The sequence below is a fragment of the Solanum dulcamara genome, chromosome 8 (genome assembly GCF_947179165.1).
Source record: "Solanum dulcamara chromosome 8, daSolDulc1.2, whole genome shotgun sequence".
NCBI classification, from domain to species: Eukaryota; Viridiplantae; Streptophyta; class Magnoliopsida; order Solanales; family Solanaceae; genus Solanum; species Solanum dulcamara.
Genome location: NC_077244.1, coordinates 70,875,056 through 70,898,895, shown reverse-complemented (window position 1 = coordinate 70,898,895; position 23,840 = coordinate 70,875,056). Strand labels below are relative to the sequence as shown.

Here is a 23,840-nt window from a genome sequence, read left to right as displayed (position 1 = left end):
GTACAGCTGATCTTGCAGAGTGTATACCTACTAATCATACCGATTCTTGCTTTTTACTCTTGTGTCTTTATCGAGAAAATGATCAAAATGGACCTTAATCTATTAGCTTTGATTTATTTTGGTCCTTCATATATACACTTCATCGGATCTAGTCCTGGGATGTTCGGAAAAATTTGACCTTTTATATCAAAAAAGCAATGAAAGCATTAGCTATTGAAATAAAATCTAAGCAAAAATTAAGTAACATATTCAATATGTCTCAACTTTGAGGAAACACACAAACTCCTTACCTCATGAGTACAACAGAAAAATGAAATCAAAGTTACCAAATTCCTGTTTCTGTTTTTCCATCTTGCATAGCACAAGCTCTAAACATGCCAGTTGTGTTAAATGGTGTGACAACTTCCCCTGTGGCAGACACAGCAATCAAGCCAGTTTTGACACCCAATTTTGACCCTTCACAAACGTAATAATTTAAAAAATAAAAATAAATAAATTAAAAATTAAAAGAATATATATATAATAACGAAATATATATATATTATTATTTTAAAATAATTTTGGCATATATATATTAAATAATTCTTGACCATTAGTATATACATATTTATCATTTATTTGAAAATTGTCTTAGAAAGATTTTTTTTATATAAATATTTTGTTAATTAGTTTGACCTAATTAATAGACTCACATTTCAAGTTAATTAGTTTAAATTTGAGTTAATTATTCTACTTTGTCAAAATTAAGAAACTTGTTAATTAATTGACATTTACCCATCTTATTCTAGCCTCTTCAAATAAATTAAAATAATTAGATTTTTATAAAACTCAAAATATTTTTCAAGCTATTTTGAAATAATTTTGTCATCTTTATTGTCTTAAGATAATGTATATAGTTTGTATAATTATTACCTTTTTTAGTAATATTTAATATTGACCCATAAAAAGATTTTATTTATTTCTAATAATTATTTCATAAATTAATTAATTAATTTTACGTTTTTATTTCTTCCCCTAAATAACACATAATTAATATTATATTAACAATATTTTAATTCCAACATTAATACTACATTATGCAAATAATATATATTATCCTCTTTTCAAAAATATGTAATAATAATCATAAATAAATGTATATGAAATACAAATAAAAATCATTAATCCGATTAAAAAAATAATAAATAATAATAATAATAATAAAAAATTATATATATATATATAATAAACGAATAATAAAAAATAAAATATATATATATATATACTATTCATCCGATATTTTTATTATTTTTTTATTTCTTTTTTAAAAAATAAAAATTAAATGATTAATTAAATCCACGGGTGCCCCCGCTCATACCTATATTAATAATACCCATCACTCATTGTCCCCTGTCTAAAAAATAAATAATAATATAATATATATATACTTTCTTTTCTTTTCATCAGAATAATAAATAATAATATAAATATATATATATATATATTATTATTTTTTATTTTTTTCTTTTCTTTTTTCTTTTCATCAGAATAATTAAAAAACAAATAAAATATATATATATATATATATATATATATATATATATATATATTAATATCCGCGTGCCCCGCCCATACCCTCTTGTCCCCTCTTAAAATATATATTCATTCAATTTTTTTTAATAATAATAATAAGATAAAAAAATATAAAATAATAAATAATCCTTTGTCTTTACACTATATATATATATATATATATATATATGTACATATTTCTGCATTTTTTTTTCTTTTCTATTTATTCTGTATTATTTTATTTAACCGCATATTTCGTATTATTTTATATTTCTGTCCGTTCCGCATTATTTTATTTATCCGCTCATTCCACATTATTTTATATTTTCCGCCATTCCGCATTATTTTATATTTTTGCCTGTTCCGCATTATTTTATTAATTTACTCACTCTGTATTATTTTAATCATCCATCATTCCCTATTATTTCCCTATATATATATCTGAGTACTCACTCTAAGAAGAGGGCGGGCATAGACGGAAACGGAGGAGCCAGACAAATATTTTTTAAAGACAAAGTTGCATATATTTTTTTAAGAATTGTTTTTTTAGTTTTTCTCTCTGCTATATCCGATTTTACTTAAAGAGTAAAGATGGATTCGTGACTAAGCCATCTCCGTTCACTGCCCAACAACAGTCTTGATTTGGGACTTTAAGAAATTTGAGTTTTTTTAAGACTCGATGAAATCATCATCCCCTCACATGGAATCGATATTTTAGACCTACTGAATAGCAAACAAAACAAGATGATTGTCACGATCCGAATCCGGGTGTGATGACACTCATCTCAACCCACCGAGACAAGTCAGCCTAATACCCAATGGAAAATAGATGCGGAAGAAAAAGAAATAAATCCAAATTTAATTTAACCTAAATAAGTAAAACAAACTTAAACTCCCCCAAGATTGGTTGTCATGTGTACAAGCCACTAATACATTACCGAAATATGAAAGAAAATACAGTCACAATGTCTTTGTCTCTAGAATAGGATTAAAACATATTAAAAGAGTAAGAGGTGTCCGCTAGATGGATGTAACAGCTACCTCAACACTCGGAATGATAGCCTCGGATGTAGTAGAAAATAGTAGGAGGTCAAGCATGTCCGGGCTCACAACCTACACAAGTGTGGAAGTAAGGGGTGAGTACCAAACAACACGGTACTCAGCAAGTGGATAACTAAAACTAAGAAAAGCTTAATAGATACAAGTACTCCTGTCCTCCCAACCGAACCTCCTTAACTACAACCTGCATAAAATCAGCCCAACTCTACACTTGTACAATAACAACAGTAATACAGTCCACAAATACTCATCAATAGTCTCGTCAATGAATCATATCAAATCAAGTTCAGCACACACAGAGCAATATAGGGGTAAACACAAATTCACAAATATTAGAAAGGTGCAATGCAATGCAATGAAATGATGCATGTCTGTCCTATTGGTACACATCCGCTGAATCACAGTCCGGAACCCATGGGGGACATTTCTGTCCATGTAACCTACCGCGGAATGTGTGGCCCATCCCCTCAACATATATATCTTGCCATGGAGCGTATGGTCCGTCCTCTTTATTTCATAATACCTGTCACGGAGCGTGTGACCCGACCCCTTTTGTTTCATATCATTTTCAGTCTCAACACAATATGTCAGAACCAATGCAATCAATTCATGTTCATATAATTCACGATAATAATATGACAACAATAATAATTTTTCCTATCTCACATCAACATAGTCATTTCACATGTCCAAAATAAATATAAAATCACAACATATCAATTCCACCAATACATGTCATTAGATCACCATATTATACCTCTCATCTCCATTTTTAAGGCCAATCATATAGTCAATAACCCAGTCTAATTCTCATTACTCCCTAGTACACATAACACAGAAATACAAGCATCTACAAACTTAAACTGAGGTTTTGAAATTCATTTGCCTCAAACAATCAAGCAATTACTCCGGGACTTGAGCCTTCCCTTTTCATTGGGCCTCCAAATTAACGTAATCTAGTCAAATAAATAATCTCAATAAGAATTCAAAACTACATTACCCATATACTAAATGTCTGGCATAGGCACAAAAATTCACCCACATCTATAATCAAGTCTTAAATATCAAATCTAGGGTTAAGTCTCAATTCCTCTAATTAACATAACCCAAATGGTATTCATGTAATATAATACTCCTAATATTTAATTACCTAACTTAATGTATCAAAACTTAATTTGTAACATGATGATCAAAAGCAATCTAAATCAAAGACGAATTGAACTAACCAAAATATTGTTCGAGCAACTGCACACTACATCACTATAATAATATGTATCTTTTTTGCTTTTACATTAATCCTAATAATAGAAGTAATCATTGGCCATCACTAACATAACTCAATGATGCCACTATCATCAATTTTTTTTCCAATCCGCACACAGTTTCCATTATTTTATTTATTTTGTTTCTTTTTGCAACTACTTTCAATTCTCTTTCTTCCAAAATCAAATATTATTATACTAATAGTATGACATTCTGAAGCCATGTACCAAACAGAGAAATTTAAGCATGAGTAATGAAGTACCTGAAATTTGATTTTTTTCTTTTTGCTCTGTGTTCTAGGTCGCGCCGCACAGGAGTTACTCGTTGTTCTCTTCTTCTTTTTTCTTTTTCTCTTTATTCTATATTTTCTTTTCTCAACTAATTATGTACTAAAAATGACAACCCTACTTACCTATTTTGTTAAATATAAGAAAAATGGTATAGGATTTTAATTAAATTAATCATTTAGCCCATCAATTAAATTAATTATTTAAAAACACTCCTTAACTAATTAACCGTAGTTACCGAAAAGTCCAAATTTATAATTTAGATTATTTTTTTTGGAGAGAGTATTTTATGGAAGAGAGATGACTTATTCTCAAAATGACCAAACGGGTCATTACAATGATCTCACTTGGACTCAATTCCACTTACTTATATTTTTAGCATTTTATTGTCTATTATTATTATTATCGTTGTTATTATTATTATCATTATTTTTTATCGTTTATTATTATTATTATTATTAGTAGTAGTAGTAATAGTAGTGGTAGTAGTAGTATATTTTATTTACTGTTATTACTATTATTTTTATTATTATAATTATCACTTTTTTTTTATTAATATTACTAAGAGAAGTAGTAGTATGTTTATTTTACTGTTATTATTATTATTATTATTATTGTTATTATTTTCGTTGTTATTATCATTATTATTAGTATATTTTATTTATCGTTATTATCATCATTATTAATATTATTGTTATCATTTTTTTAAAAAAAATTATTATTATTATTATTGTATTAGTATTAATAGTATTTTTATTTACTGTTATTATTATTATTAATATTATTTTCTCTATCATTATTATTATTATTATTTTATTTATTATTATTATCATTTTTCTTCTTATTATTATTATTATCTTCGTCATTATTATTAATTATTTATTATTATTATTGTTATTTTCTTTGTTATTATTATTATTATTTTCGTTATTATTATTATTGGTAGTAGTATCTTTATTTACTGTTATTATTATTATTTTTCCTATTATTATAATTATTATTAGTAGTAGTACTTTTACAGTTATTCTTATTATAATTATTATTATTATTAGTAGTAGTAGTAGTAGTATTTTCGTTATTATTATTATTATTAGTAGTAGTATTCTTATTTACTATCATTATTACTATTATTATTAGTGGTAGTATTTTCATTTACTCTTATTATTATTATTAGTATTAGTATTAGTATTTTCGTTATCATTATTATTAGTGGCATTTTCTTTTACTGTTATTATTAATAATATTATTATCATTGTCTTTATTATTATTCGTATTATTTTCGTTATTAATATTATTAATAGAAGTAGTAGTATATTTATTTACTGTTAGTATTATTATTATTATTATTATTATTTTCGTTGTTATTATTATCATTATTATTAGTATATTTTATTTATTGCTTATTATTATTATTGTTGTTATTATTATTATTTTCATTATTATTATTATTATTAGTAGTAGTATCTATATTTCATTTTTCTGTTTTTATTATTATCGTTATTGCTATTGTTATTATTGTTGTTGTTGTTGTTGTCATTATTATTTTTATTATTATTATCGATATTATTGTTATTGTTATTATTATTATTACTACTATTACTACTAATACTACTATTATTACTATTACATATTAAACTTGCTTATATGATTTAAATATGTTCTCATTTATGTAATAGCTAACATTATCTAGGGTATAATATTTATGATCGTTTTCGTCTCATTTAAATAATTTATTTAAATTATCCCTCCTTCATTAAATTATTTTTATACCAAATCTATTTCTCTTATAAACTTTCCTAAATGTTTTAAAAGTTATATTTCTTTCAAATTGTTTAATACTTCGATAATTGTTAAAACACATTTTTCCAAAGTTCGTCAGATAATTTTCAAATCATCGGACAACCGCATGTTAACGGCTATTTTAAGTGCTAAAACCTTCTTAAAATAGTAATATGAACCTCGTACCCTTTTTTCTCTAATTTTTAAGACTTAAATCTGTTAAGGTCTTTTAAATTAAGTTTTCTTAATTTCTTTAAAAAAATTAAGTGGCGACTCCTCTTTTACTAAAAATTAATTTTTCTGAAAAGATGAAATTAATTTTAAACTCTCGTCCATTTTTCAACATAACAATCAGTACTCCCTTTTGGTGTAGATTCTTTTATAACATAATTTGTTGCCTCAATCAGAGTTAGTCTTTTATATTCCATTAGAGCAGCCACATCTCTTGCTACAGTTGAGCGGATAGTTTCTTCGCCTGCCCGTACAAGACATTAGACACTGCACAATATATATTTGCATATGTCCCTGCACCAACAAGGGAGTATCACCTATTCTACCAAACATATTGTTTACTAGTCATCCAGTAAATGTAGCAGCCGCTAAATTTCCAGAACTATCAACAGCTACGCATCTTATTGTCCCAATTTGGCTATCCCCATTGGAAACTGGTGGTGCATCAACTATTGGTACAGACTGTGTATAATCCACCTGAAAAATTGATTACATACACGTTTGTCATTAGCTCTGAAGCTAAGAACCTTTCGATGTTAGCACAAAATGAGACGAGACATATACTAAAGTCGCAAACAAGGATAGCCAAGCAAAGCCAGAACAAACTTTTGAGTGATTATGATTGACATCATTAACAAATTCAGAGGCTAGAAGAGAAAGATCAAGCACATTTGAATATTGTTGTTTTGGTGTTTATGGAGACATTTATAACATAGTATGAAGCGTTAATCAATCCCAATAAAAAAATAGAAGCAGTACATTAATTCAACGTCGATGCCAAATCCAATTCAAGATCTAATCAAATGTGAATATGCGAACATTCCAGCGACGAGGATGGAAATGAGAGATGGGGGAGCATACCTGAACGCTGTTAGCTGGTTTTGCTTGTTTCAATATTTTGCGGAGTGATAAAATAGCTTGAGTCTACAGTTTCAACACCCTAGATGACAAAATCACCAAAATTAGCCAAGCATACTTTATGTTAAAAAGGGTAAAACGAATGTGCACGATATAGCCAAATGATTGTACTCTGAGAAGAGTTTAACTACTCGAAATTATGAAATAATTTAGTCAAGTTACTAGGCAAAGGCAATATTTGGCATCTCTGGAATGAGAATAAACTAATGAACATTATTTTCACAAACCTTCTCCCTAGCAAATGCTTCGGCTCCCTCAAATGCAAGATATACATGTGGAGTTTTCTCCATGACTAGCCTAGCCAGAGATACAGGATTAACAACTGTAGTGAGGCCAGAAACAGCTCCACAGTTCTTTGTACTTCCATCCATGATGCAAGCTTCCATTTCTACTGTGCCATTGTTGTTCAAGACCGAACCTTTACCGATGTTGAAGTGTGGGTCATTTTCCAATTCTCGCACCTGTTTGATTCAAGATAGATGTTGAGCAATAAGATGTTAGTTAGGGAAAATGAGCTAAAAAAGATGTTTGAGAGTGAAATGAAGGATAGGGGATTTGTATTTTTTTTCTTTTTTTTGTTATAAATATATAATTAAGGGTTAATTATAAAGAAATGAGGTTGATTTGAAATATTTATAAATTTAGGGTAAAAAATCAAAATATCAAAACTTTTAATAAAACCCTAAATTTTCTTCATTCTCTTCATTTTTTTAAATTCTCTGTTCTCCTTTTCCCTCCTCTCTTCTCTTCTCTTCTCTTTTCATTTCTCCATTTTTTTAAACGCTCTTGTTACTTTTCCCTTTCATCTTCTTCTTCCTTAACTTCTTTGCCTTTTTTCTTCTCCGTTTTTTCCTTTCTTTCCAAACTTTTTGTGTTTTCATCTTCTTCTTCTTCGGATGTTGTCATCCTCATTTTTTCTTTACTCCGATTTGATTGTGAAAATTATAAAAAAAATTGATGAAAAGAGAAGAGAAGAAAAGAGAGGATATGTTGTTTATATAAACACAAGTTGATCAAGCAACCAAGAGATGTTGTTTAAACAACCCTAAGTTATTTAGTTCAAATAACAAAAGTTGTTCAAACAACCAGAAGATATTTAAACAACTCTAAGTTGTTTAGTTCAAACAACCAGAAGATATTTAAACAACTCTAAGTTGTTTAGTTCAAACAATAGAAGTTGTTTAAACAACCAAAAATTGTTAAACAATCAAAAGTTGTTTAGTTCAAACAACCAGAAGATATTTTAAACTACCCTAAGTTGTTTAGGTATTTTTTTATGATTCTTTAGTTAAAATAATGAAAATATTTTAATATCAGCTAGTTGTTTGGAGAAATATAAAAATATTTCCTAATTATTTTGGAGATCGAGATATGAAAACATTTGTTAGTTGTTTAGACAAATGTTTAAACATCGGCATTTGAAAGGCTGGAATGTGTTGAGATTGAAAAAAAGATATGGAAGAGAACGAAGATGAATATGGGAAGCTGCTGCTGCTGCTCCCGCTGAAAAAATAAGCAAATTTTCTGGAAATTGTTTGTTGCCCTTTTGGCTAAACAACCCTTTTATATGTTAGGCCTGTTTGTAAATAGCAAAACTTTGGGGTGTATAAAAATATTCTTTTTTAAATTAGCATAATCCATTAATACATAATTATACTAAAGTTTCTTTTACCCAATTTTTAAAACTTGTGTCTTATATCCTCAAATAGATAACTCAAAAGTTTCTTTTAATTAAAATCCACATGTTAGTTATAGAGTCTTGTAGATGTTAGTTATGTGGTTGTTACCTTTAGCTCCTAGTTTGTTAGGAAAGTTGTTTCAAAGTTAGTTATAGCTAACTCTAGTTAAATTAAATTAACTAGTATAGATGGTTAAGTCATTGAATACTTAAAACACACTATATATAGTGTGATCAGTTGTAAATGTACTGATTGAACTACTATAATCTTAATACAATTCTGAGCTTCTCCTCCTTCTCCTCCTTCTGCTTCTTCCTTCTACAATGGCTTGACCCTAGAGATCATTATTATTGTAGCTTAACATGGTATCAGAGCTTTGAGGTGCTAGATTGAATAGCTTTTCGATTCTTCAGTGTAATCAGAAGCTCGTAACTACATTACTCAGTGAAAATCGTGGTTCTAGGTAAAGTTTATCAATGACGAACACTGCTTCTACTGATTCTGTGCAAGGAGGAGTTACAATAGTTGATGCACATAATCCATTGTATATGCAAGCATGTGACACTCCAGGTAGCTCTTTAGTTTCAATACAACTCACTGGATTTGAGAATTACTCTTTATGGAGTAGATCAATGAAAATAGGTCTACTAGGTAAAGGAAAGTTAGGTTTCATCAATGACAAAAGTTCCAAAGATAAGTTCCATGCTTCACTGCATGATCTTTTGAAAAAATATAATGCCATTGTTCTTTCGTGGATTATGATCTCTGTTAGCAGAGAATTACTTAGTGGAATAATATATATTAGTAATGCTCAATAGGTGTGGACTGATTTGAGAGAAAGGTTTGATAGAATAGATGAATCTAGAATCTTCTATCTACACAAAGAGATTGCCACATTCAATCAAGGAATGATGTCAGTTTTCAGCTATTTTTCCAGACTCAAGGAGTTATGGATGGAGTATGATTCGCTTATGCCTTGTCCTAGTTGAGCATGTGAGGTCTCTAAAACATATGCAGTTCATTTTGAATATCAGAGGTTGATGTAGTTCTTCTTAGGGTTAAATGAGTCTTATAGTCAATGTAGAAGTCAGATCATGATGTTAGATCCAGTACCTGGAGTGAACAAAGCTTACTCTTTAGTAATGGTTGAGAAAAGTCAAAGAATGCTTGACAAAGCCAATGCAGTTGGTAATGATAATTCTTGATCTAGTCAGACTGGTTATTTGAATGAAATTATGGCATTTTTAATAGTGGTAAAGGGAATATGAATATGAATCGTGTAGGATCTAGCTCACATTCAGGGAACATGAACATGACTAGACCAGGACCTCATGTACATTCACCTAGATCTACTCAGAAATCCTACAATAGTAACTTGTATTGTGATTACTGCAACTGGAAGGGTCATACCAGGGCCATCTGCTATAGATTGCATGGTTACCCTGCTGACTGGAAAGGTAAAAAAAGGACTGGCCTGGACTTATTACTGCAGATCATCTTGTAGGAGTTAGTGTTGGTCATGAACAAAACATGGATTCTCATAATCAATCATCTTACCATACACAATGATCTACTAGTAGCAGTAGGACTCATGATAGATCTTCCAAGCAAGGAGTTGGTAATAGCAATTCTAATATCTCTTATACTCTTATGACTAACATGCAGCCTCTTTAGTACCAACAATATCCACAGCTATAACCTTCTCATTTATCTCTTCAATAATACAATCAGATCCTCAGATGATAGATCAAGAGAATGAGAAGAATGGTCATAATATGAGAGCAATAAGTATGTTGAATTGCCCTACTCTCACTGATACTAATAAATAGATAGTAGACAATGGAGTTGCCAAGAATATGGTTAGACAACTGAATATGTTAACACATTATAGTCATATGAATGGTTCTTTAGGAAGAAAAGTCCATCTACCTACTGGTTCACTTGCTCATGTAAGCCACAGAGGTTTATCTCAGATTCTAGAAGGGCTTGAGATAACTAATATACTACATATCCCTGAGTTTAAGTACAATTTGTTGTCTGTATCAAAGCTAACAAGAGAGTTGAACTATTGTGCTCCTTTTATCCTGATTTTTACCTCTTTCAGGACCTTTTCAGTGGGAAATTGAGGGGGATTGACAGATTAGAGAATGACCTCTAGTTGTCAATGTTGATTGTTAGTTGAAGTCATAAGGAGCTCCACTGAATTCTCATAAGTCTCAAGCTAATGTTGTCACATCTATCACTTCACTTTCTAAATCTCATTCTACAATAAAGTCTATTAGTATAGACTTGTCTCTATGGCACAAAAGGCTAGGTCATGTACCTGTATGCACTCTTAAAAAGCTTAGCTATTTCAAAGTAGTTCCTACTCATGCTGATGTTCTTTGTACTGTTTTTCTATTAGCAAAGCAATCCAGACAAGTTTTTCCTTTGAGTAATACAACTACTACTGCTTGTTTTCAAATTTTACATGCTGATGTTTAGGGTCCATATAAAGTCCCCACCCATGATGGTAAGAGATACTTTCTCACCTTAGTTGATGATTATTCAAAATATTCATGACTACTCTTGTTGAACTCCAAATCAGAAGTTATTATAGCTCTTAAAAACTTCTTTGCTATGATTAACAATGTCTTTTCAGCAACTGTAAAGGTGTTAAGAACTGATAACGGTTGTGAATTCTTTAACTCACAAGTCAATGGCTTGCTTCAGTCACTAGGTATAATCAATCAAAGCTTTTGTACTTACACTCCCCAATAAAATGGAGTGGTAGAAAGAAAACATAGGCATATTCTTGATGTAGCCAGGTCCTTAAGGTTTCAGGCTGGTTTACCACTAAAGTTTTGGGGTGAATGTGTTGCTACTAGTGTGTATTCGATTAATAAGCTTCCATCTAGTATTCTCAAAGGAAAAACTCCTCATGAATTGTTACATTATGTTCCTCCTCTACTTGATCATCTAAGAGTGTTTGGCTGTCTTGCCTTTGCTACTGAGGTAAGACAGGTTGATAAGTTTGCCTCAAGAGCTATCCCAACTATCTTTCTGGGCTATTCTAATGTGCAAAAGGAGTACAAAATTTATGCCCTGTCCACTAAGGAGTTCTTAGTAAACAGAGATGTGATATTTAAAGAGGAGATGTTTCCTTGTAAGGATATGAGTTCTTCCTTCCCTTTCTTATTTCCCGTCCTTCAATTTCTAGATGATGATACCTTTTCAGCAGTATTTCCATTTGATCCTATTTTAGCACCTGCATCTTCTGTTTCTCCTACTTCACCTGCAGTTGCATATCTTGATATTAGTTAGTCCTCTCTTCTTCTTGATTCTCACATTCATCCTCCAGTCTTTACTCCTATTCCTAGCAACAATGTTGCTCCTATACCACTTAGGAGATCTTCTAGACCTACCAAGCCTCCTATTTGGTTGCATATCCAGTTTTTAATCATGTGAGCTATGTTAATCTCTCTACATCCTATGGTCATACTTTGGCTGCTTATTCCAATACTTCTGAACCTAAGTTTTTTGCTAAAGCTGTTATTCATCCTGAGTGGGTTGATGCTATGAAGGAAGAAATCAAAGCCTTAGAGGATAACCATACTTGGAGTGTTAGTAAGATACCTCCTGGAAAGCACCTCATTGGCTGTAAATGGGTGTTTAAGGTAAAGTATTTAGCTTCAGGTGCTATTAAAAGGTATAAAGCCAGACTTGTTGCCAAAGGTTCCAGTCAGAAGAAAGGCTTGGATTACTCAAAAACTTTCTCACCTGTTGCTAAGATAATAACTGTGAGGTCTGTATTAGCTATTGTTGCTGCTAAACACTGGCCTGCATTCCAAATGAATGTGTACAATGCCTTTTTATAAGGTGATCTTCCTGAAGATGTGTATATGGTCATTCCACCTGATTTTTGCAAACAAGGAGAATCTGGTAAAGTCTGCAAACTACATAAGTCCTTTTATGGACTCAAGCAAGCACCAAGACAGTGAAATCTAAAGTTAATTGAAGTTTTAGTACAACTAGGCTTTGTTCAAAGTCACTATGACTACTTTCTTTTTACTAAGCAGGTTGATAAAGAGCTTGTAGTGGTTCTGATTTATGTAGATGATCTTTGGGTTACAGGCAGCTACAGTACTCTAATTGTATAGGCTAGAAATGATCTACAACTCAAGTTTAAAATAAAGGATTTAGGTGAGCTAAAGTTCTTCCTTGGTATTGAGTTTGCCAAGTCCAAGGAAGGATATGTGGTACAAAACCAGTTCAGACACCACTAGATCCTAATGTAAAGCTGACATCTATTGAATATGAATCACATGTACAAGGGACAGATAATGCAGTCACAGATAAGCCTTTAGCTGATGTAGGAAGATACCAAAGATTAATGGGGAGACTACTATACTTAATTATGACCAGAGTAGATATATCTTTTGCAGTGCAAGTTTTGAGTCAATATATGCATTCTCCCAAAGAATCTCACATGGAAGCAGCTGTGAGAATAGTTAGATATATCAAAACAGCTCCTGGTCTAGGCTTGTTCATGCCATCACAAAGCTCAGAATTACTTACTACATATTGTGACTCTAATTGGGGTACTTGTGTAAAAACAAGACGGTCTGTTACTGGATATCTAGTGAAGTTTGGAGATGCACTTATTTCCTGGAAATCAAAGAAACAAGAGACAGTAGCTAGAAGTTCAGCTGAGGCTGAGTTTAGGAGTATGGCATCAGCAATTGCAGAAATCACTTGGCTTATTGAATTGTACAAGAAACTAGTAGTAAGCATTAAATAGCCAGTAGATGTGTTCTGTGATAGCAATGTTGCCATTCAAATTGCATCCAATCCTATATTTCATGAGAGAACAAAATATTTTGACATTGACTGCTACTTTGTTAGAGAAAAGCTGATACAGGGTATGATCAAGACTCATCATGTCTCCACAAAGGATCAATTGGCAGATTTGCTTACAAAAGGACTATGAAAAGCTTCACATCTACATCTAATGTCCAAGCTTGGACTGAAAGACATATTTCAGCCATCAGCTTTAGGAGAGATGTTGAGCAATAAGATGTTAGTTATAGAGACTTGTAGATATTAGTTATGTGGTTGTTACTGTTAGCTCCTAGTCTGTTAGGAAAGTTGTTACAAAGTTAGTTATATCTAACTCTAGTTAAGTTAAATTAACTAATATAGATGATTAAGGCATTGGATACTTAGAACACACTATATATAGTTTGATCAGCTGTAAATGTACTGATTGAACTACTATAATCTTAATATAATTTTGAGTTTCTCCTTCTTTTTCTTCTTTCCTCTACAATGGCTTGACCGTAGAGATCACCATTATTGTAGCTTAACAATAGATCCTCTCATATAACTATTGTTTATCAATAGTATACAAAACTAGAGGCTTTTGATCGGCACCCTTAGAAGACCATGATTACAAGTTTATCATGGTTTCTAGTTGCATTCATAGAATGGCAATGTTATGTGCAGTAACGAATTCCGAATTTAAAGTCTATAAGTTCTGCTCTTTATGTGTGTCAATTTTCACATAACACACACAACCATATATAGTTGGAGCAAAATAAAAGGGGGTCAATCTAGTCTAGATCTGCCACTAGATATGTGCACCAGCCTAGCTAGTACACTTGCAAATATAAAATGCATGTATTCATTCAACCATCTGAAGCAGGGTGTAAGGCTAGAACATTATCCAAAAATGTCTTTATAAACAAGCCACATTGTAGGAGGCGTTTCACCATGAAATATTAAAACACCTAATCATGAGAAATTACATTAGGTGCTGTTTGGACCTAATTAGTTTTTGGAAAAAACTTTTTAAAAAATTAAGAATTGATGTTTGGCCATATAATTTATCATTACTTAGCAAATATATTTGACAAACATCCCAAGTTTCTAAGTTCTAGAAAAAATTATAACTTAGGTCAAGTTTTAATATTTGGTAGGTCTTAAGAATTTAAAAATTACCCCAAACTTTGATATTTTAAAAAAAAACACGTATCATTTATCAATTTTAACTAATATTTATCTACCAACTCACTCCATTAACGTGGTCAACCACACCATTAAATAACATCTCTATCTATCTCCGCCGAAAGAAAATATTTTGAGTAACAAAACTGAGAAAAAAAGAACAATTTATTTTTAATGCGATTAATGAAATGTTCTTGCACATATTGTTATTTTGTTGTTGATGATTTTTATCAACTATGTTATAAATTATTTTTTTAACGGAAGATGTTCATTATAAAATGATAATATAAACTTATGGGTATTTTAAATAATTTTAGAACTTATAGGTATAAAATAATATTTGAAACAGTCAAATGTTCTTAGAAAAATTTGTAGTCAAACGCATGTTGAAACTTCACCAAAAATAACTTGCAAAGAATATTTGAAAGTTTGGTATATATAGCGGGTGTGGATAAGTTTTTAATCTTTTTGAGGATTAAATAAATATATTTTTTTCTAAATCCTAAGAGTCTTTCTCGAATAATGTTGAGAGTAAGGGTGTCAACATGAGTCCAAATATAGGTAATCTGCCCCAAATTTTATGGGTTGGGCTTAAGATAATTTGTATTGGGTTCAATCTTAACTCATTCAAACGTTAACCAATTTTTAAAAATTTTCAATTGAGCCCAACTTAATCTCCAATTTCAACCCGTTTTAAGGCTCTTTATGTGCATTGGTGTAACGTATATTCTCATATTAAAGGTATGAATTACTGTCTATTTTATATCTTTTAGGATTAATCTATCCATTTGTGAATTTTTATTTTTATTTTCTTGAGTTAAAATTCAAATTGGGGTTATAAAAGATAAATAATAAGATGTTAAGATTATTGAGATTAAGCGGATCAAATTGGGCGGGACATGACCCAATCCAAATTTTAGCCCAATTGAGCTCAACCCATTTGAGCCCAAAGTAAATTTGGGCGGATTATGACCTAATCCGATTTTTATTTCAACTTATTTTAATATTTTTAATTTCAACTCAACCCGCCTATTTGACAACCCGAGAGGATGACATATTGTATACATAGTTTTTTTGTATAGCAGAACCGGATTACATAGTATATTACTTCTGCATTAGTTGTCTAATTTGTTCAATATTACATCAATGAAATTTTCCTCTTTTATTCTTGGGGTCGATTACATAATCTTGGGGTATTCTTATTTTGAACCAAACCTTGAAATTCCGACTGGCTTTGTGTTCTTTCTTTAAGTTTTTGATTCAAAATAGGATATCCCATGATTATAATTTCAATATTATAACCAAAGTATTAACTCTAAGAATAGTAGTAAAAACAAAGAAGAAAAATAAATAAAAATTATGTGTACATCTTATTCTTATAAAATTGCACTTGTGCTAATATGAGGATACGTTGGTATTGTTGTAATAATATCTCCACGGATAGTAGCAAAAAAGAGAATATGATAAGGTAGTCATGATTATGTAAATACACGGAGGGATCATTTAGTAGGGTGTATGATAATAATGCTCAATAAAGTGTATTAATTATAGAGAGATATTTCTTATGCATTGGTAAAAGCATTCATTGCATAATATTTTAAAAAGTATTTATTTATAAAGATAACATCTACAAATATGATGGAAAAGATGTAAAAAAAATTTTGAGGGACAATTGAGTCTTTAATCATATCAATGCATACATTAAATCTTTTTGCATTATTAATGTGTAGAATCCATAGTATTAATAATAATACACAATAAAGTGTATAACTAATGCAAACATTAATTATACATAACATAAAAAAAAGTGTATTTGACACTATTAATACACCAAATTAATACATGCATTATTTTTTTTAATACCTAACGCTCTCGACTATGTTGTTGTTTTTCTAATAATAACCCAGATTGTGACCCTAAAATTATACTAACCAAATAATGACATGAAAAATCATTCCACTTTCTACATAGGATATAAGTTAATACCAAATTTTTGATATGTGAAATTATACTAATTTGAAACAATATCTTATAAATTAAACTTCAAATTAAAAAATTATAGTGAAACAACCCAGCTAATATAGCTAATCCCTTGAACCAAAAGTTCCCAAGTTCAAAGGGAAGATGAGTGATGCTTATCCACCAGTAATAGAATGATCAAGATTGGTCTTTTATGTCATAGAAGAATATCATCAAGAAACCATTTGCTTAGGTGTGGCAGAAGAATGGTGACATTAATAGTGGCCACCACCATCGACCCGGCTTCCATTGGCCCTGCATCTGCCCTTCTAGCCATGCCTGGATGGCACCCTGGTCCTCCCATTCAGGTAACGATTCAATCTCTTCTCTTATCATTTCCCTACTTTCCACTTTCTTGAAATTTTGTTCCTTTTAATACTCCCCATATATTCGACTTATTGGGGTAGGCTATATGGTTCAGGGTTTTCATATAGTTTGACTATTTTCTACACTGGCTGTCATAATACATTAACAACTGTAAATAGGAAAGAAAGAGTAAAGGGAGGACCCAGTGGTCAATAATAAAGTGGGTTGAGAATCATCAAGTCTCGTGTTCAAATAGGAGAGAAATTCAAGAACAGACTTTGCTCGAAAGTTGGGGTGTTACTTGACTCGTCAAGGCTGTAGAGTTCCAGTTTGCCAATAAGGCGATGTGGCGATCTTTTTCTTCCATCGACTTGTCCCCAAACTAAAAGGGATGAGGGTAAAACACTCATACCAACAGAGGAAAAAAAACATTGCTTGATTTTTGTTTATCTGTAGAAGCTTTGATGGATAGAGTTACTCGATATTTGTGTTGGAATTAGTCAAGTGCGGGTAAGCTGGTCCAAACACCATGGTTATTAAAAAAGGAGTAAAGGGTTGCATTGTAAATTAACATCCTTATTGTTCACTTGTACAAATTCAAGTACATATATCATACTTTACCTAAATCAAGTTACTTGAGACGAGTTTTAGGACATGCTTGAACTGATAAAGATGTTATTCTGTTTGGTTTTGTGCATAAGCTTAGGATATGCCAAGTTTTGTGAATCAAGATGTAAGGCTTTTGAAACATGATAAAAGCATTGTGAGAGAGGACCACCTGGACACACGTTGGGAAGAGACCACAGGCGAGACGGTTGACGAGGTTATCTTTCTTAGCAAGCACACTGCTGCATCGAATCGTCCTGCACTTACAGTTCACCCTATAGGTAAAAAATGGTTTCTGCTGTATATGGTTTATTTTCCTTGTATTTGTGGAGTACTCAATTCCTGTTACTTGTGTTGGGATGAATAATATTAGGTGTGCCTCACCTAACAGAAGGGGAGCAGCTGCCTACCGGTGGGAAGCCTGCCTGGGCTGCACCACCAAATCCACGTATAGGACCGTGGTTTAGACTATTGAAATCTATTGCTGACTCACAGAATCTAACTCCTGAATTTGAGGTAACATCCCTGTTTAAGTGACTTTTCACTTTGGCTTTTTTATTAACATTGAAGGCTTTCTGTTAGGTTGACTAGTTATTGCAGAGTGAATGCTCGATTCAGATGCTAATATTAAACTTGGTTTTGACTCGGTGTTTGGGTTGTTACTATTAATCTTGTGAACACGTATATCTTGGTTTCTTGTGGTTGCAACCTTCTCCTTTGAAGAGTAGTATGTTTCTAGTTTAATTCTCAGTAGTCAAGAGTTGGCTCTCATTATACCCAAAAACTGCTTTTATATGTACTGTTTGAGTGGTAAGGAGAACCTAGTTGAACTGCTTGTTCTGCCTCGACTTTGTTTTTTCATGCACTGGCTTTTGCAATGCTGACTTACGATAACTCTAAATCAGTCTTCAGTCTTCACCATTCTGCTTTCTATAGGACTGCTACATTAGGAAGGTTGATAACATCTATGCTTGCTTTAGTAAAATTACATTTTCCCATTTTGGAGAAGTAGTCATTGACCATACTAAATTACATACTCTTGCAAATTATAATTGGTGGACAAAACATTTTGGATTAATTATTCGAAGTATTAACTGAATCACTTCTTAAATAAAATCCTCTCACAGAAAGATGAAGCGAGATGATAATATAATAATAATAATAATAATTAAATGAGTGAGATAATATAAATGGGGAAGAGTAAGCAGTGGTAAGAAATAAATGACTATATCCAATGGAACATCTTCGATATTGACGATATAAAACTAAAGTTATTTATATAGTTATTTGTTAAGTAATCAATCATGAGAAAGGATTGTCTTATCCACCGCTGGACCTCCGGCCTCAGGGATTGCTCGGTTATAAAAAAAAGAAAGGATTGTCTTAAAAGAATACTATCTACTACCGTTGAAGTTAGAATATGACGAATGGACCAACTTGAAAAACACGACATTTTATAAATTGAACCGAGATTATCAATGTATTCAGGTTTTTTTTATTAGATTGCTGATCAATGACGCTGCTTTTAACGATTATTGAATGATACTGGATCCGAGCTTATGATTGATCTTTCCCTGCTACGTGGATTTCCAATTCTGTAACAAGTCTATCCTTTTGATTTTTTCTAATTTAATCTACTTTGTTGCATAAGCATCTTTCTGTAATGGGTGCCTTTCTATATATGTTTCTTGGTGTAGGTCACATTGGAAGCTACACATCATGGACCTGTAACTAATGCACCCACAATGTTTGTAGAGATCGGTATACTTTCTTTTACCTTTCATGTCTTCTTAATTTGTTTGACCTTCTGCAATTCTAACTCGAGAAATGATCGATTATTTTCTTTCATAGTTAGGGTGATTTGACCTCATCTAATAGCAAAGACAAATGGAACTCAATTGTTTCTCTGTCTCTAATCCTCTCTGAAACACAAAGGGGGGTGGGGTGGTGAATTGTATACTTTTTCACGCTACTATACTATTGGTCGACTATCGACTATAAATAGTTGACATATTACTAATACTAAATCATTAATGAAAAAATCACTCAACTCCTTGATTATTCACACAAAGATAAAACATGTTGATGAAAAATAAGTTATTAAAATTTGGATTTATGTTATGCCATTTAAATTTCAAATGAAATTGAAGACAGTTGTTCACTATTATTTGGGGTTACTCAAATGTGCGGTATCAGTGGAGCTAATCAATTTTTTTTAAAAAACAAATACTGAAAAAAGAGTAATACATCATGAAATCATCTACCCTGCAGATTAGAAGAGCAACTAGACATAAAGAAAATTAATAGGGCAGAGAAAACAGAATGTAATGACACATTTTTATACTGGTTCGGATCACTAATGTGGTGCCTAGTCCAGTTCCTTGTGTTACAAGAGTTTCCTTAAAGCCTTGAATGTATCTTGCTTAAACTGATGTTGTAGATTGCGAACTATAGAGAGTTCCTTGAACTGGACAGATTCCAGTTATAGTTGGGCACAACCTCTACTCGTATAGCTTCCTATTCTCTCCTTTTCTTTTCTTTTCACTAGTAACCTATAAATATTACAATGCGTTTATAAGATGAAAAAGTGACTAGAGTTTTTGCTCAAGTGAAATTCAGCAGCTTCTTCATTTAACTTGATCTTCTTTATATAGAGATCTTCATGGCTGCTCGTCTCGAGTCGAAGATCAATTCCTTTGATCTTCTTCTGGCTGATCTAAGGTAACCCAAGGGATATGCTCTGGATCAAGGTGTTTTGATTTATCCTTGATTGAGATGTGATTGATAGTATGTCAATCTTTGTCTTTGGGGTTTTCTTCTTCTGGTGGTGTCTGCTCTTTTGCTTCCCTATAGGGAATTGACTTGGTATTCCGTCTTCTGTCCATAGTTATGTGTAGCTTGACAGTCTTCAGTCTGTTTGTGTGACTTACTCCGAATTGTCGCGTTGATTTTAATTGCTTCCATATGAGGCTTGACTGCTTGAGGGTTGATTTATTTGTTTCCTTGGGATTTCGCCGTGAATCCTTGAGAGATCTTCCTCCTTGATTCTTGCAATCAACTTAGTAAAGCTTCTCGCTTGATTCCATCTACTTCTGAATGTTTTTCCTTTTTACCTGCAATAGTAGTTTTGGTTAAGTATATGTCGTCATTAAAATCAGGCTAACACTCTCCATTGCAATTTCCTTGTCTATTCAATTGAACTGTTGTTTATTGTGTAGGTAGCACAGAGGAGTACTGGAAGAGGCAGGATGCTGCACAAGCCATTGCCTTAGTTGGGTATCCTTTTACTGCACAAACTCTTTTGCAATATTTATTTATGTCTCATCTGTTTCTGTTGCAAACAAACCCTCAAACCTTTGACTTATGCTTACTCATTGCATTGGCTTCTGCCAGGCCAATTGAGCACTTTAGTGTTGCATTCATTACAACATTGGGCTTTTACCTGCAAAAACGAAATCAGAGGGATATTTTTAGTTCTATTTTATAAATACCACAGTTGTTCTATACCTTTTGTGATTCTCACATGATGATACCTTACATTAACCACTTTCGTCAACTTTCATTTTGTATTGCTTCTGTTTGTCTTCGACCTTTGGGAGCTCGATGGAGGACTTGGGGTAAAGATGGTGAATGTTTTGTAGGGATGACATGTTTCCTGTTGCATTTTGGAAATCTGATACATTCTTAAAGCCTGCATATGTGCAACTTTAAGTAAGATCTCCACCCACCAATCCTATCAATATTCATAGCTCCTGTGGTATCTTAGCATTCTGATATTTCCGATGCTTAACTGGTGGCATGACTAAAATAATGCTTGAATTATTCCATCTTTGTTGGATCGATTGTAATTTTCCCTAATTGTGGTGTTTGCAGTTAGTTTGGGAAGGACTAGGGCTCGGGGGAGGAGATGCAGTGGGAGATTGGAACAGGTACAATTCAAGTAATAGTATCTTGGTCACACTGTTGCTATTTCTACTTCTACATTACCAGTTGTTTACAGAATCAGACCTCATGAACATTTCTGGGACTAGAAGTTCATCCATCTCCTTAATAACTACTTGTGGTAGCTTTGATCTACATTTCTTGTTTAGGAATGCAATATCATAGCTAGAATATATTTAAGCTAAAGAAGAGAATTCCCCTGGGAAAAAATATAAATTGTTTTCGCTTGATTATAATATTAATTTCCGAGCTTTCTCCAACCATTAATATCTACTTCAATTACATGCAGAAATTGTTGTCAGCAAAAGATCCTCGTTGGAATTGGTGGGGGACATTATGTACCACGGCATATGGATATAGTTCGGTAAGTTCCTCAGTTACCTGAAACTGTAATTCAAAATAATGAGCAAATAAACAGATATTCTGGTTGAGAACTCTTATTCATGGCATCAAGTAAGCAGTTCAAACGTATGGCCTTTGATTACTACCATCAAAATCTTTGTTTTCATATATGTTATTTAAGTTGGATGATTCTACGAGGAACATTATAGGTTTCTAATATGACAGTTCAAGTAAATGTTAGAGAAATCTGTTGTATTTTATATATTCAGCACAAATAGATAGTAATCGGCAGTTTTGTTGAAATTACTTTATTGTGTTCCTTGGCCTCCCTAATCCCTAAATATTTTTAAAAAGGAAAGATAATTCCCTCTTCAGCTCCTTGAGAAAAAGAGAGGTGGCAAGGTGTAGGGAACTTGTTGTGTGAAAAACTATGAGGTACTGAAGTCAAGCTACCCTTAACATTATCTGCAAAAGGAAGGAAACAACTGACATACCATCACGAAAATCCGAAAAAAGAATGAAATTTAATGTGGAAGCAACCAAGTCAAGATAGGCGTAGACAACCAAAACTCTCTGCCTGTTGTATATACAATGTTTCACAAGTATTATTTACCTGTCTCATATGTAGAAGAGAACCAGTCCCTCTCTTTGCCTTTACTGTCAACGTATAGGCTACTTAAAGAGCAACTAGGGCTTGTATGATGGGAGATTGTAGTTTCTCTAGGCAACAGCCACAAATGCTGGATTCGATTTAGCAGATTCATTAGACCTCTAGTCTCCTTATGACTATTACCATAACCAAGAAAATCAACAGGTGATGGAGTTGTTTCTTCAAGCTGAGCTGGTTCATTGACTATCAAAATGTACAATGAATCATATTTTATTGATGGAAAAACGACTAAATATGCCCTTAAAGTATTCGAAATTGAGCAGACATGCCTTTAATAGTTTAGCTCACATATGCCCTTATTGTTCAATAGTTGGTCCAAATATTCCTTAATTTAACTGGTGTCCCTGATTAGCTGTCTAATAAGCGAAAAAAGGGCCAATTATGTCCTTAAAGTATGTGAAATTGAGCATATATGCCCTTCGCTAATAGTTTAATATTTCTTTGATATGTACAAATTAACTAGTTTTTTTTCACCTCGTGTTTATGTAATAACCAAAGCCAAACTTCAATTATGTTGTGATTATGTGAATTATGCAGGAAAGATGGAGTTTGGGTTGGACACCTCATTGCTGGATATTCATTACCAATGGAGTGCCCTGGTCCATCCAAAGCGCAGGCCAACTTGGAGGTGGGTGGAACCTGGAAACAAGCAATCAGAGTTGCTTTTGACACTACTAGAGCAGCTTTTCCTCAAGGAGAAGTAATAGCACATCTCGATAGCAAGTAAGTTTCCTTTGAGAAAATAGTACATCAAACCTGAGCACCTATGGGAAAACATTTACTTTCTGAATAACTTTGTTCTAATTATGAGAATCGTCGGATCATGGAAATTTGAAATTGATAGTGAAATAAAATAGTGAGGAACATTTGCTTATTATGCCGACATTTTGTCTGTGGACGCAGGAGTTTCAAAGGATGGCAAAGAAATGCTATTGTTGGATTTCTAGCAGACCACAACATAAAAGTTGGGAAGCCTAGTGATTTCTGCTGATTCTTTTACATTTCTCTCCTTTATTGTAATTAAATAAATAGGGTATGTGATTTGAACTTTGAAGTATCCAGTAACTATCAATTCAAAGTTTCTATGCTGAAATATTTTTTTTATGTTAAATCAAAGTTTCTGTAATGAACTTTGAAATAATGCATGACCTCTTGAGTCTTGACGGGAAATGGGTGAATATAACCTTGTTCTTCTTTCATGTA

General features: G+C 32.1%; 1 protein-coding gene and 1 pseudogene across 4 annotated transcripts; one reads left to right on the top strand and one right to left on the bottom strand.

Moving 5' to 3' along the window:
- Nucleotides 1-92: 92 nt before the first annotated feature.
- Nucleotides 93-7,489, bottom strand: LOC129899432 (isoaspartyl peptidase/L-asparaginase 1-like; annotated as a pseudogene).
- A 9,292-nt stretch (nucleotides 7,490-16,781) lies between these two features.
- On the top strand, nucleotides 16,782-23,840 carry LOC129899450 (D-aminoacyl-tRNA deacylase-like). Of its 4 annotated transcripts, none has more exons than XM_055974423.1 (9): nucleotides 16,782-17,079; nucleotides 17,784-17,964; nucleotides 18,057-18,199; nucleotides 19,381-19,444; nucleotides 20,902-20,954; nucleotides 21,557-21,612; nucleotides 21,915-21,989; nucleotides 23,175-23,360; nucleotides 23,541-23,840. In XM_055974423.1, the coding sequence occupies exons 1-9, from the start codon at nucleotides 16,906-16,908 to the stop codon at nucleotides 23,626-23,628; spliced, it is 1,020 nt and encodes a 339-aa protein (XP_055830398.1). In that variant the 5' UTR covers nucleotides 16,782-16,905; the 3' UTR covers nucleotides 23,629-23,840. The 4 variants fall into 4 exon arrangements, with proteins under 4 accessions (XP_055830398.1, XP_055830399.1, XP_055830401.1 ...); XM_055974424.1 differs by having other exon boundaries at nucleotides 16,979-17,079; nucleotides 17,779-17,964; XM_055974426.1 differs by lacking the exon at nucleotides 16,782-17,079 and adding an exon at nucleotides 17,381-17,587.

Bases quoted from the DNA above. Each gene is read 5' to 3' on its own strand.
- LOC129899450 (XM_055974423.1), top strand. From the start codon at position 16,906: ATGATCAAGATTGGTCTTTTATGTCATAGAAGAATATCATCAAGAAAC. The intron at 17,080-17,783 runs GTAACGATTCAA...GCATAAGCTTAG, and splicing joins ACCCTGGTCCTCCCATTCAG to GATATGCCAAGTTTTGTGAA. The intron at 20,955-21,556 runs GTTGGGTATCCT...TGGTGTTTGCAG, and splicing joins CTGCACAAGCCATTGCCTTA to TTAGTTTGGGAAGGACTAGG.